At 40.4% G+C, this 15,285-nt stretch overlaps 1 protein-coding gene across 1 annotated transcript in view; it reads left to right on the top strand.

The window, feature by feature from the left end:
- The window catches only part of LOC307200959 (mucin-5AC-like), a 65,686-nt gene extending 51,439 nt beyond the window's left edge, over positions 1-14,247 (top strand). The window contains exons 38-49 of the mRNA XM_079950064.1: positions 245-314; positions 1,952-2,052; positions 2,976-3,007; positions 4,200-4,377; positions 5,513-5,617; positions 6,651-6,694; positions 9,346-9,468; positions 9,674-9,769; positions 11,001-11,129; positions 11,453-11,504; positions 12,081-12,192; positions 13,573-14,247. Of these exons, the coding sequence (XP_079806190.1) occupies positions 245-314; positions 1,952-2,052; positions 2,976-3,007; positions 4,200-4,377; positions 5,513-5,617; positions 6,651-6,694; positions 9,346-9,468; positions 9,674-9,769; positions 11,001-11,129; positions 11,453-11,504; positions 12,081-12,192; positions 13,573-13,747 (1,217 nt within the window). The 3' untranslated portion in view covers positions 13,748-14,247. The remainder of the gene's footprint in view (positions 1-244; positions 315-1,951; positions 2,053-2,975; positions 3,008-4,199; positions 4,378-5,512; positions 5,618-6,650; positions 6,695-9,345; positions 9,469-9,673; positions 9,770-11,000; positions 11,130-11,452; positions 11,505-12,080; positions 12,193-13,572) is intronic.
- Positions 14,248-15,285: the final 1,038 nt, after the last annotated feature.

Raw genomic sequence — 15,285 nt, 5'->3', positions numbered from 1 at the left:
ATTTCCATTTGTCGGTCAGGATTGAGCATGCACTGGGGCTTACAACAGTCCTCTGGGTGTGGGTGTGCCTTGCCTTGGCAAACGCCACTCCTTCATTCAATCTGATGCCAACCATAGATGCTTTATGTGATTTTTTAAAAAGCTAATGGGGAAAAACATAATATGACAACATGTAATACATAATTCTGCCTCATGCTGGAGTCATTCTGCTTTTTAATGACACATTTTATTCTCTTATATACAGCATACCACTGCCCCAAAGACAAGGTGTACAATGCATGTGGCCCCATTCACCCTGTCACCTGTGATGATGGGTATGTATTAACTAAATAATTAGCTCTCTGAATGCTAATGGCTGCACTTTTGTATCTTTGAATAAGAGACAAATATGAAATATGTATATGACTTGCTAGAAAATGGTGAATGTATAAAGGTCATATCAAGATCTTTATATGAAGATCTTTAATTAGTTAGTATAGTATGGCAACAGCGGATAGTTGATGTGTTAATTATTAGGGGAATGTTGCATTAATTAATAGGATTTGTTTTTAAAAATGCATTCTTATCTATTTATATGGTCATTAATTCCATGTCAATTCCTCCCCAAATAATTATGATTGCCAGCTTCAGGTTTTTAACCCTGGTTAAACTGCATTCTTTGCTGGTAGATACTTTAAACCTGCCAGAGCCTGAGCAGTTCCCACCACAGAAGTCCCTGCCTTGGTCTTTCAACTCTACTCATTTTACAAGGATGTTTTCAAGATCCAGTCGGTCCTCCAGGGCACCATAAACCTTTTCAGGTTCTCCAGGCCCTATCCCTATGGCTAATCCAGGGCATGGTAATTCTAATGTTTGGTGCTAAACGCATCTACCCTGGAATCACATACTCGCTTGTACTCTGCACAAATTAATGAGGCAAGAGTACAAATACTGTATAGGCCACATAAATGGATTAGCATGCTTACCTGATACCATAAATCATGGTAATGTTGAATAGTTATTCTAGCTTTAACTCTCTCTATTCAGCTTGGTTACCTTAAGTCAAGGGTGTTAAAAGGTGGGGGTCCGTCCCAAATTAAGTAAAGCAGAGCAAGTGAAAAGAGTTTAAAGCCAGGATAACTATTCCGCATTACCTTGTTCTTAGCTCAAAAAAGGGATTCTGTTTCAACCCTGATCCCATGCATAGTGCAATTGGATAGCATTGTACAGTGGATAGCATTGTACAGTGGTACCTCGGATTAATTCGTTCTGGAGGTCCGTTCTTAACCTGAAACCATTCTTAACCTGAAGCACCACTTTAGCTAATGGGGCCTCCTGCTGCTGCCGCGCTGCCGGAGCACGATTTCTGTTCTTATCCTTAACCCGAGGTACTATTTCTGGGTTAGCGGAGTCTGTAACCTGAAGCGTATGTAACCCGAAGTACCACTGTAAATAGATTAAGAAAGATCCTTTCAAATATTTTTTCCTTCTAGTGTAGTGTTTACAGCTTGAGCACAGTGGCCTGGCAGACTAGCTTTCACTGGTTTAAATTGGGGGTGGAGAAGTGACAGCCCATAGGCCAGATTCAGCCTACAGCACTTTTGACCTGAGTGGTTCAGTGTGCGCTGTTAATCTGCAACCATATGCACACTTACTTGAGAGTAAGTGCCATTGACCTGAAAAACTTATTTCTGAGTAGACATGCAAATAATTGTGCTGACCGGATTCCCAACACACAATTCTTACTCTTAACATAAACTGTTGCAATTAACCTGTTGTCTCTTATTATGCCATTTATAGTGAATGGCTACAGTATTTATTTACTTCTTAGGAAAGCGCCAATTTTCTTTTGCATTTAAATACTGTAATCCCTTAGAAAAAATAGTGTTTTTATGAAGGTGAGCATTAAAGCTATTAAACTGTTTGATTACAGAACTGGAAATAATATTATCTGCTCTTCTTTTCCTTGCAGACCAACCAAAGATACAAGTGAGCATGTTGCTGAAGGATGCTTCTGCCCAGAGGACAAAATCCTCTTCAATACATACACGGATATCTGTGTCAAAACATGTGGTAAGTTTCTCTATTCCTGATCGGTTAATTATGTGAATTTAAACCAAAAGCAGATGCATAATTAACGGTGTTGGAGTTCATCAGCAAATGATTGGCCCTTTACTGGCCAAATTACCAGGAAAGTCAACTCAATTCTATGTTAAACATTTGCTGGGAGATAAAATCCCACAAGTTTTAAAGACAGCAGTCAAATTTCTGTTGGTGGCTGTGACAATAAGAAGGCAGTTAACCACCCAAAGCTGGAAGGATTATTTCCAGGGGCTTACCTGAAGCTATTTGCTATTTTGTATATTTGCTAGTTTCTATTTTCTAAGCTGCTGTTACTATGCTACGCTTGTCCTGTATGGTTTATTTCTGGTCTGTTGCCCCTAATAAACAGCTTATGAAGCTCATTAGAGGTGGTATGTGGAAGGGCAATCCTCTACTTATCTGCTCAGAGGTGTGTGCATGTGTATAATTAGGGCCTAAATAACACAAGGGTAACTTTAGCTTTTTCTAACATTTGCATGTCTTTCTGTAATTTCAAATAATGTCTGTAAACTCAAAATGAGAAGCTGACCTGCAGGGGGCATGCCACAAGTGGTGAAGAATAGCAGGATGCTATGGCATCCTCAGCATCCATTTCCTTCTGTGGTTACACATAAATGCTCCGTTCCATGTGATGAAATTAAGTTTTACTACTATGTGGTTAATACAGTATTGTTATGCCTGTATTTTTATTATACTGCATGGAGGTATGTTTTTAAAGAACAACCCAGGAAGAATCCTGTAAAAATTCAGCATGTGGTGAAATTCTCTGTATAAACTGGTTACTTAGCTGGAAAAAGCTGCATAATAATGGCTATAGGAAACTATAAGGCAGTTTACATGTTTATGGAATATAAGGGATCTGTATGAATTCTTATGCCTTTATTTATTTCCAGGCTGCGTGGGACCAGACGGATTGCCCAAACCAGTGAGTATTTCACTTGGAAAGATTATGCCTAGACCGTTGCCTATACACAGGCAACATAGAGAATCATCCAGAACTGACAAGGGACTAATAATTGGACCCACTATGACTGCAACACCCTGCACCCCTGCACATACAATCACAAGGCGGCAAACTGTTATTATTAGTGCTAAACTTCTGCTTTACCAGACAAGGGCATCATTTTATATTGTAGTAGGAGTCGGAGATCATTTCAGATTTTAGGAGGGAGGGTAAAGTCATGTGGGGAGGGAGAGAATTCACAATATTTTATTTAATTTAGTTTCTTGTTATTGTTATACACTGTGTGTGTGTGTTGGAGAATAACCAAAAGAAAGCAATAGAAGTCATTGAAACTTTTCTTTGTAGCAAAGAGATTTGTAGTTTTGGTATGCATAACTGGCATGTACCAGTAGATCAAGATAATTATTATCAACATGCAGAAATAGTGAGCTGGTCAGAAACATAGAAGTGTTTCTGAAGGAGAAGCAGACATAGTCTGAAATACCAGCCTCTCCTGGGTTCTATAGCTGTCAGATGGATTGTACAGCACACTTTCCAGCCCCCTTTGGATTGAGAGGTACACCAGTTGTCCCCTGAAGCCTTTGAAACATCAGATTAGATACACTAATATTAATTGGCCAAACTTAGTCATGTCCATCAATTTCAATGGGTCTATTCTGAGTAGGACTAACATCTAATGCAACACTTTGTGATCTCAAAGAAAGACATTGATGGAAGTGATGGAAATTAAAATAGCTGATAGAGGTTGTGGTCTCCATCGTAAGTACTTTGCTTGGGTTTCAGAAGAAGACCAACAAGACTTTCAGAGGACTCAGAAGGCCATGCCTAAGGCACATATAGAACCAATGCTATATATGTGCATCTCCCTGGTTCAGCATAACTTTCTGTATCTTATAATTTAAGGAAGTCTTTTTATAGCCATTTGTGGGGTGGTGGAAACAATCCTTAAGAAGCACCTTCAAGTTGTATTGTATGGCTCTGGTCCAAAGCTTATTGCACAGTTACCGTAAGTTTGATATTACAGGAAACTTAAGATCAACTAGGTGCCCCTTCTAAAGAAAGCTTAAGGTCTTATAATTGACAAGTAAGCAGATGATGATAGGTTTCATTGCTGCCATACAGTGTTAACTGATTTGCTTTCTTTTTCATATAGCCTGGCTCCTCATGGAAGAGCAACTGTCAAGAGTGTATTTGTGACCCATTGACTGAGAGCGTCCAGTGCAAGCCACAGACCTGTGTGTCATCGGAACCACCCAAATGTGAGAAAGAAGGGTTTGTGCCTGTCCCTGTGCTGACACCAAAAGACCCGTGCTGTCCAGAACTTCAATGTAGTACGTATTTGCATGTATTATTTATTGATAGCCAATGCCAATCAATTCAATTCTGCCCTCTGTTGATGAAACAATTTGTGCTATTATGGTTACTGTTGCTTTGGTTGAGGGGGAAACACAGACATCCAGACAGCATTACATGTTGGCAGGTAACATCAGTTGCACAATTCTATCCCAACTTAATTATCTCTATAGTAAATAACTACACAGAGCAATCTGTAAAAAATACAAAAAACAAACAAACCATTTTCTCTTGTCATATGGGGACTGACAGGCAGATAAAGAGTTAAATCTCTGGGTTTGGATGCTTTGCTTTGCTCACCATATAGTCAAAAGAGCTTTACTACAATTAACTTGCAATCCTACATACATTAACTTGGCAGTATGTCCTTCAACCTTAGTAGGAATTCTTGACAGAAATCTGCTTAGGACTGGAGGACTTGTCAGAAACAGGAGATTTGCTAGTCTCCTTCCCCTCCTTTACAATATGATCTGAAGGCAAGCTAAGTCAATTCTGAAATGTATTTATTTATTTAATGCATTTTTAGTCCACCTGTTAGCCAGAAAAAGGCTTGCAGCAAAACTTACAATGATCAGTAATAAGACAGTCCCTGCCCTAGGTCTTGAAATATAACAGACCTGGCATGAGAGGGAAAGGAAGCGGTGGGCGGGGGGGGGGGGAGGCATACTCAGACCTTGGATCTTACTGTTCTTTTTAGCCTGAAGGGGTGAAACAAGCTTATTGTGGATGGTGGATGGGTGGGGATTGGCTAGGTCTCCCACTTGCCACGATGGCCAGCTTGGGAGGCAAGGGGAGTAAACTGCTAGCAGCTTTTAATGCCCTGGAGTATGCTGTCCTTCAGCTCTACAATACTAGTGTGTGACGTGTTGGGCGGTGAGTGGGTATGTATGTGTCAAACCTCCTTCAGCTGTTTTTTCTCTGGCTGATGGAGGGGGCCATGCCGGTCTTCCTCGTGCATACCTACCCCACCCCGGTACGCTCTCACCCACCAGTCATGATACTGAATAGGATTATTGTCCTAGCACCACAGGAATATTTGCTGGTCTAAACATTTAAGGCTGGGGTGCTAGACTTGCTTCTTCAGCTCTGTTATGTTTTCTGATTATTCCACAGAATGCAATACTACTACCTGCTCCAACGAAAAGAAACCTTGTGAACTTGGATACGAAGCAACCCCAGTCCTGCTTGAAGGAGACTGCTGTGTCAGCTTTCCCTGTAGTAAGTGCTAGCATTCTGACATGTAGAGAGAGAAAGTAGATGAGAGAGATTAAAACATCAAGTTAGGCTGAAGCCAGACATAATTTACGTACAGTGGAAGCATTCCACACTCCCCTCCTTAAAACAAACAAACAAAAATGTTGCCATGAAAACATTTTGGAAACTGAAGACACATTCTGGAGTGCAATGTCAAACAGTATGCACTATACTTCAAAGCCACCTTGGACTAGTGTCAGACTAAAAGCTGGAGAAACTCATCTTCAAAACTCCACTAGGCCACAAAGCTCATTGAGTAACTTTGGGCCAGTCACTGTGTACACAAAATACATTTAAAGCACATTTGAAACACATTATTTCCTCCAAAAGAACTCTGGCCACTGTAGTTTACCCCTCGTAGTTAAAATTCCTGGCAACCTTTAATAAACCACAGTGCCTAACATTCCCTGAGGGAAAGAACATGTTTCAAATGTGCTTTACAGATTTATCTCTCACCTGAATCCATTTCACAGGATTGTTGTGATGGTAAAAGTTTGTGTGTGTGTGTGGTGGGAGCAGGGACTACGTACATTGCCTTAAGCTCCTTGGAGGCAAGGTGATATATAAATAATAAGGAGTGGCAATAAATAAATACAGAGAAGGGCAGGCCTTTTAAGAACGCAAAGTGTTCATGTATCTCCTTTCACTTTTGCACAGAAAGGATTATATCCAACAGTCAAGTGAGCAATGAGGTATCACCTTACTCTCCTCTCCCCGCCCCCAATCTTTTTCAAAGAGTTTCCCTGTCAGATAAGTTACCATATTTAAAGCTGGAGTCAGCAAAAGGTGGATGTAGATCTCTGGTTGATCTGCACTAGATCAGCAAGGATACCTGCCTCCCAGCTGTGAAACAATAGCAACATCAAATTGATCCCCCACTCACTTAATTTAGGCAGGTGAAATGAAGAAAGCTTAGGGGGATGAGGATCCAGGAATGGACCTTATAAACATAATTTCCCCATCATATTTTAAAGTAATTGTCTGTTTCTGTTTTCAGTACCAATCCCAGATGTCTGTCTTGTCAATGGAACAGTTTACAGGGTAAGAATGCGAGTTTTATGTCTACATATACTATGTACACAGATTAAAATCCTTCTTTTCTATTGTTCCCTTTTCAGTCGTAGGCAGAGACTGTAGTAGCAGTAGCGGTAGCAGCAGCCGGACTTTGAAATTAATTTCAAGGGATACCTGTCAAGTCAAAGCAATGCTGTTTGAGCATGCTTTTTTTATATACTGATTTTCAGACATATTTATTATACCTTTCGACTGTGAAGGTTCTCAAGAGTAGCTAAAAACAACCAAAAAGAAACGTGAAATGGCAGAACCACCAGACAACAATAAGAACGGATGTTAAAACCACATAATATAAAACACCATAAGGTTCTGGGGAGATAAAAGAAGGTTATTTTGGCTTCGTACCAAAAAGACATTGAAGTCAGTGCTAGGTGAGCTTTCCTGAGGAGGGTGTTCCAGAGGAGGAAAATGGCAATGGCACCCACCTGAGAGGAGCTAGAACGGGTGTTCTGGCAAGTTCCAGCTGAAAAAAATCCTTGCCTGTCACCCTCACTGGCCATTGGGCATGCTGACTGGGGCTGGGGGAAGTTGGAGCCCAACACCTAGAGGGCCACAACTTGCGCCTCCCTGCCTAAACCATGCAGTGATTTGCATGTGCAAATCTTCACTGACTGCTGTGCTGTTGAGTTGGCTGCATCATCCCAAAAGCATCATCCAGTCAAACTTCTGCTTACAAAGTATGCAGCGCTCAGGGAGACTGATGTATCCAGTAGGCCTTCATCACCAGCATAATGTATATATGCCAGTGAGATGAACAATAACCGGTTTTATTTGGGGGTTTTGCCGTTTTTGGCCTGTGGCATCTTGGAACCGTTCTCCAGATAGCAGGCCTCAAAACGGGCTCAGTTCCAATTTCCCCCTCAAGAAATCCTTTCAACTTTTGGCCACTAGGGGGCCAAACAAATCAATTTACTGTACTGTTGTACTGGCTTCTGACCGTTTAAAATGTTCCTTTGTACGCCGCTTTGAGCACTCTAGTAGGTTGGGGAAGGTGCAAAATAAAATGCAAACTTCAAAGTTAAGAATTTGAACTTGAGGCCATATTAGAATACTACAGAGGGTGGGGGAGGGTGGGATTTCCCAAGCAAGCATTTTTTGAGTAAAAGTGCAAATCATACTAAATTATTTAAACCACCTACACTTAAGTGTCCAGACAGGGAAGTTTTTAAATGGCCATTTCGAAAGGACACCTGCTTCATTAACTATGGAAAATGTTTGACAATGGGCAGATAATTCTGCCAGATGAAAAGCAATTCATTGAGGCAACTCAAGCCACTGTTTTCTGCCTTCTAATAATGGGTAGTTTTAGGATGCATTTAGACAGGAGCTTAATATTAGAAATGGGTTGTTGAGATATTGCAAATGGGTCATTGGCAACATTTTTTTAACCTAGCAGAGTTTCTCTGGAAAAAATACATCTGAATTAAAGATGTGGGGAATACGGGTTGATATGTTGATGACAATGTCATGTGGATCCTGTGTACGGCTGCACAATATATAAATACATCATCCAAAACTGGCTTGAAATCCATATCGTAATATTGTTTCATAATTTTTGACCTCGCAATATATCATGAATCATGATATGAGTGTGCTGCTTCACAATCATATTTTTTCTTGGGTTGCATGGGGACTATATTAACATTTCCCACAATAAACATCTCACGTGTGAAAGTCAGAACCACATTACAAAATACTCAAGGATGCATGCCAAGGAATGGCCACTGCAAGTTTAGGTTAGGGTTGCCAGATATCTAGAAGAACACCTGACCTGCTCTGGTGCAGCATAGAATCACAGAGTTGGAAGAGACCACAAGGGCCATCGAGTCCAACCCCCTGCCAAGCAGGAAACACCATCAGAGGACTCCTGACATATGGTTGTCAATCCTCTGCTTAAAGACCTCCAAAGAAGGAGACTCCACCACACTCCTTGGCAGCAAATTCCACTGTCGAACAGCTCTTACTGTCAGGAAGTTCTTCCTAATGTTTAGGTGGAATCTTCTTTCTTGTAGCCGCTTGACTTTCAAAAATTAACAGCAGCTTGACTTTAGAAAATTAACAGCTGAAACTTTTCACAGCGTGGAAATTAGAGAGATAAGAAGGTATAATGTTCATTTCCATGCTGTGAAAAGTTTCAGCTGTTAATTTTCACATGGCTGTTAAACACAGCAGCTGAGATTGGTTAAGAAGCTGGCAACCCTATTAGACATATATTTCTTCTTACACTTAGGAAAATGCTTTACTTAGGAAAATGCAAATATAATATTGGTGTAACCATGGCAAACACAGTTACAATATAAAACAGGAATTAATACTCAGTTTAAAAATCAAGGATGTTTCCACAGAAGTATCTTGGATTCTTAGAAATGTGGCTTCAAATATTTGCTCGTTTCTGAACCCACTTGGTGGCCTTGCATAAGTTGCTATCATTCATCGTTTTTCTGTTCCCTGATTGCTTATTTAGAATATTAATGGAGTTCTTATAAAGTGAAATAAAAGCAAGAGTTGAAAACATTTTGTATGTTAGAAATCTTTAAAAAGAATTTGATATTTGGTTCACAAAGTTGCTTTATACATTCTTTTTATAAATACAACTGCTATTCTTTGACTTTTCCCAGGCTGAAATGCCTGTTCCTAGCAAGCCTTGTGAAACATGTGTCTGCAGCTCTGAAAAGGACCCAGACTCCAATACAAATCTTGTAAAATGTCAACCAGTTACATGTGATAAGGATTGCCAAGAGGTAAGCACAAATCTTTATTTCCCCTATTACTGCTTCTTCCCCAACAGCACAATCCTAACTTATGTCTGTACACAAGTAAGTGCTATTGAATTCAGTGGGTCTTTTCCCAAGGTAAATGGGGTTAGGATTGCAGTCTTCATCATTGCAGGTGGCTGCCTCTTCCACACGTATCATGCATGGTTAACTTTTCCTGTCTGCCAAACAGGGTTACGAGTACCAGGTAGAAGCTGGGGAGTGTTGTGGAAAGTGTGTCCAGAATGCATGCATAATCAACATGAATGAAACCACTGAGATACTACAGGTAATTATGTATTCTCACTCTTCTACTTTCTTTACCCAACTGACAATGCTGATTGTAGGCGTTCTCAAGCATACTTTTTGCTCATTCTTGGCCTTCTTTTCAAATTGGGACACATGAATTTAGAGAACCAAAGTCTACACTGCATACACAAATGAACACTGAGGGGTCCAAGTAAATGACTGAAATGTGAACAGGCTAAGCTGAACAGGCTGTGGGGATTTGAATGGTCATTCAGTATCTGTAAGCATGGCTCTCATGGCAGCAATTGTCTACCTGATATTTGAGAACTCATCTACGACTTAGCTAGAAGGTCAGAAGGAAGGCATGTGAAAGTTCTGTGGATTAAGGATCTAGTGAGTTGTGAGACATCAAACAAGGAAACACAGAAACTTGCACCCAAAATAATGGGAGTCACTTGCAAGAAGTGAAGAATCTGATCCTGCAAATAATCTGTTGCTCCCTAAATAGGTGGTGCCCAATCACAAAATAAAAAGCTAGCTAGTTAAACCTGATTATGCAATTGCCTTGTGTTTATCAAGCACTGAGGTCAAGCTGGGTCCAGTGAGATCCAGGTTGCCAGACTACCTGAGTTAGTGCTTAAATCAGGGGTGGGGAACTTGTGGCCCTTCAAATGTTGTTGGATTCTAGCTCTCTTCAACCTCAGTGGTCAGCGATGATCAGAATTGTAGTTCAGCAACATCTGAATGACTGCGGGTTCCCTACTCCAGTTAATATTAGAATCAGTAGGACAAGGTAGAATTGTTCATTACCATTAATGTCACAATTTGAATTGATTTCGTAGCATTTAAAAGCAGCCTTGACTGCTCTAAGTTCTGATTATTTCTCATCATTCAAATATATTTATGATGTATTGGATTTGGATGCCAGGTGATGCAAGTTCAAATGTCGTCTTGGTAATGTGGCTCATGGGTGGCTAGTTCTGGGAGAAGCCAATCTCTCTCTGTCCCATATACAATATACAGTATCTCACATGCAAAGCCAAAGCCCACTTACCTGCATCTAAGAAAAAAAGACCAATTTCCAACAAGTGTGTTTCGGATTATAACTACAGAGTTGCTATGGAAAATGAGGGTTAGAATAAATTGTGACATGTCCTGAACCAATGAGATGTGATTGTGGGCAGTGACAATCTAGCTAATTTTAGAGTATATTTGGTATGCTAAAACTTACAAACAAAACAAATAATGCTCTGTTTTATTCATGACAACAGCCTGGTGATATTTGGCCACCTGGAGGAAATAACTGCAGCTACTACGAATGTGAGCAAATGAATGATACATTCATTCTGGTCCAATCTAAAAGGAAATGTCCCATCATTCATCCAGAGGAGTGTGAATCTGTAAGTTTTCTTTTTCCCATTCTTGATTTATAATCATTTCTGCTCTAATTATGTTAAAACTCAGACAATAAGTTCTCAAGACGTTTTTGAGTAAGATATCATGTGCAATCACTGTCACCAGTTTTAAAATAATAAACAATACTTGTTTGTCAGACTTATCCTGGACAATGGATATAGGGACACTTGGGGGGGGGGTGTCTGTAAGGGCACAGTGCAAATCCAGTACTAGAAAGTTCCCACTTTTGCATGCAGCAGCAGTGTTTTGTTTTTTAAAACAACAACAACAACAACAACAACAACCACCTTCTTTTCCTGTTCTATAGCATGAACTTGAACTGACTCCTGATGGCTGCTGTGAAACATGTAAACCTAAAAGTAAGTGAAGTTTTTGCTTACCTTGTTGATTACTAGGGCATTTTACAACAAATGTCTGAACAATACTGTGCCTAGGTCCAGCTTAACTCTATTTAGATTAAGAACCATCTCCTGTTATCTAACCTTCATATATTGTTTGAGATGGAGAGAAGCCTCTTCTGAAACCTGCAGCTGTTGTTTGTCCTACTTATTTTTGCTGAAAGTCTTGTTTTGCACTGAGTCTTCATAAGAACATAAGATGAGTCTGTTGGATCAAGCTTATGGCCTATCTAGTCCCGCAGCCTTTTCTCACAGTAGCCAATCAGATCCCTGAGGCAAGCAGTACAGCAAGCAAGTAGCAAACTATGGTTGCTTTGAAAAACAGACCTACCTACAAGAAACTTTCTATAAATAGCATTTAGCAGAATGCTATCTATTACTAAAGACCTAAATTAAGCATACTCTTTGATGCCATATGTCTATATGCCTCTTTTGTTCTGTAGCTCATCTGTAACCAGAGGTAGAAATCCACATCAGTGAAAATTATGACATGATATTTATTGATTTCCTCCCCCCCCACACACCTCTTTCTTTCAGCAAATGACTGCAAGGTTCACAAGAACCAAACTCTTATACGTCAGAGTGAATGCATATCTTCTGAAGTTGTGGAACTGACCTACTGTGAAGGGGCTTGTCCAAGCTCTTCAAAGTAAGTGACAAAAAAGTCTTATCCATTTATCCACGTCATTTTGGGATATTCAAGTCATACCAAGCAGAAAATTACAAAGTTTCTCACAGTGAATTTCATATGCATTTTGAAGCAGGAGCACTCTCAGCTCTTGTATGTGAATACACCAGTACACTGATTACATTCTGTCATTATGACAATGTACACAGAACCCTAGTTTGTTAAGGGTGCTGGAAATAGTAACTCTGGGAGGGGAATATAAACCAACCCCAGGATTGTTTTTTGGGATGAAAATTCGCTTTAAATGTATGGTGTGTATGTAGCATCTATCAGTGCCATTATTTCCCTTCAGCTTGCTGCTTGGGCTCTCAAAATTGTATTGTGTCCCTAATATAAAAAACCAGGGGAGAAATCCAGTGTCACTACAGTGGATGCAACAGGACTTCCCCTTCCTCTCCTCCTCCCTGTGCCCCCTCAAATTTGTTGTTTAGGGCCCCCAAGCCCTCTGGAACAGACTTTAGGAGTGCACAGGAGACTGGAGTGGGGAGCAGAGGAATGGGAAGTTCCCATTTGCAGAAGTGAAAGTCCATTGCACAACAGGATGCTGAATTTGGTTTAGTCCCAGATTCAGAAATAATCTTCACCAGAGCTGGAACATGAAGTGTTGCACATGTGATCATTTCCTGTGTGTGTATTAACTGCCAGTCATTGAATAAAAGACTGTCATCCTGATTCTACACTTTACACAACTACATACAGGAGAAATGTTGTATTCTTTATTATTATTATTTTTACATTTGGGACAAACTGTACTAACTGTACTCACAAAGTATCTTGTTTCCATGTACTTGGTACCCTGATTTTCCATCTATCCATGTGGCAGAACTAGAGAATCCTGATCTGTGCACAGATTCTTCAATCTATGTGTAGGAACATTGGTTTGTTCCTGCAGGAATATTGGAGGGGCAATCCCAATCCATAACACACTTTTATTTCCCCAGATCTGTTTCCCTTCCCATATTCTGGTTTGGAAGTAAAACTTGAATCATGTGAAAGAAAGTGTTTTATGTAGACGTAGCCTTTTGCATCCCCACTCCTCCACTCCTCCACACCTCATGTTGCTTTGGTTCCTCCCTTGATTTGGTAGCATGTTGAGGACCAAATTGCTCATGAAACAAAAACTATAGATAGAAACTTTGAAAGCAAATACATTTCTTTAAAATCAGCACTTTACCTAAGCCTGTTTTGATAGGCAAAAACCTCCTGCTCTTAAATCCAATCATTGGGATTTGGTAAATCTAAGCTGGGAATAGTGAGATCTAGCAGTCAGCCTAGACTGCTAAATGTGGCAGAGTCACATTTTCAGGAAAACTTCTAATCTAATATATTTCACTTGGACAGGTATTCCAGTGAAGCAAATGCAATGCAACGTGAGTGTACCTGCTGCCAGGAGCTCAAGAGCCATAGGAGAAAGGTGACCTTGACATGCCAGGATGGCAGAAGCATTGACTATGACTACATCTACGTGGACGAGTGTCAGTGCATGACTGCGTGCATTCCACAATCCAAAATTTAGCTAAAGGAAGAGAAAAAGTGGTGAATTTGCATTCGTCACAGGAAAAAGAACCCAACATGTTCCAAAGCAGCTAAAACCAGTCGTCATCTAAATGCTACTTAATATCTCTCACTATGTCCCTGAAAAGGTCAATAGTAGCCTTTTTCTTGGTCAGCTGCCTAACCAAATTAATGTTCTATTTCCTGCATGATCATTTTTGGTCATTTTGGCTAGCTATTTACAAAAACAAGTGCATTTAGAAAAGCCTCCAAGGATCCCTATAAATATAATAAAATGATAGAAATGTATAACATTGTACTGTGGAAACTAAACTTCTACTTCAAATTTTCTGTGCAATGCTGTTTATTTTTGGCAACTATCTTTTAAATTACTGAGCAACCTTTGCTACAGAAGGAGTGTTTTGTATAGTGTCAGCAGGCATGTGATTTTGACAAAGATAAAGCTGCTTTCCTTTTTACTCTTGTTTCTTAAGATTAATAAAAAATTTAAGCATGTTTCAACTTTGACATCTGCCGATTTCATTCACTGGGCATTGACATCCCTTAAGTCACACCACACAGGGCTATGATTCTGTTGTTTGGGACACCAAAAAGGATGGGGCCCAGCTGTAGTCTCTCAGGATGCTTTGGGGCTTTGTATGGATGTTTCTTCTTCTATTTTAAGCAGCATTTGAAGATTATCATTACATTACAATGTTGTTTTACAATTGTTTTAATGCCATTTTTTTCTCGAGCCATCCTGGGCTCCCTTTGCGGAAGAAGGGCAGGTTATGAAACTGAAATAATAAATGATTAATGATTGGAATTTTATACCATCAGTTCAATCCTATTTCATTCAAAGTAAGAAATTTATCATTTCAGTAAATTCAGTATATACACCAAATTCAGTACAGACCATCCTCAAACCTTCCTCTCCTATGCTACCGAGCTTCAAACCAATCTCTTGAGCTGTTTTCTAAACATAAGCCATAGAACTACAATCTCCCTACCCTGCATTTCTCATTTTAATGGTGGAATGCGATTCGGCTGGTTCATTCTACTTAATGCTCTTCAGGTCAAATGTAAAAGCCTTTGGTGAAACCTATTTTTAACAACTATAAAGCATTGCTGAGCCCTGCAACATAGGGAAAGACACTCTGTAGAGCAGGGGTTGGCAAGGTTTACCTTGCTTGGGCCGGTTCACTCCAGCAGAGATCCCTCTGCAGATCGTAAGCGCATGCACCTGCATTTCCCAGCGTCTGCGCAGACGTGATTTTCAGAGCTGCGGGTGAGTCCCTGCACTGTGCTGTTCTGGTTTAGTGCAGCGCGCGGGGACTTGCCGAGCGGGCAGCTCGGTTCAGGGGCAGCTCATGGGCCGGTTAAATGACCCCCGTGGGCCACTTGTGGCCCATGGGCCTTAGGTTGCTGACCCCCGCTGTAGAGCAAGGAAACACTGTCCTCTCTACCAGCATGTTAATCTTCACACTGGATTGCAGCCTTTAACAGATTCAGTTTGCTGTTCCCCTGCTGTGAAAGACAGTAGAATGTTTTGCTGCCTGA

This window comes from Podarcis cretensis (genome assembly GCF_951804945.1).
Source record: "Podarcis cretensis genome assembly, chromosome: 1".
Lineage (NCBI taxonomy): Eukaryota > Metazoa > Chordata > Lepidosauria > Squamata > Lacertidae > Podarcis > Podarcis cretensis.
Note: the sequence above shows the minus strand (reverse complement) of the source record. Positions and strands in the feature narration are given on the sequence as shown.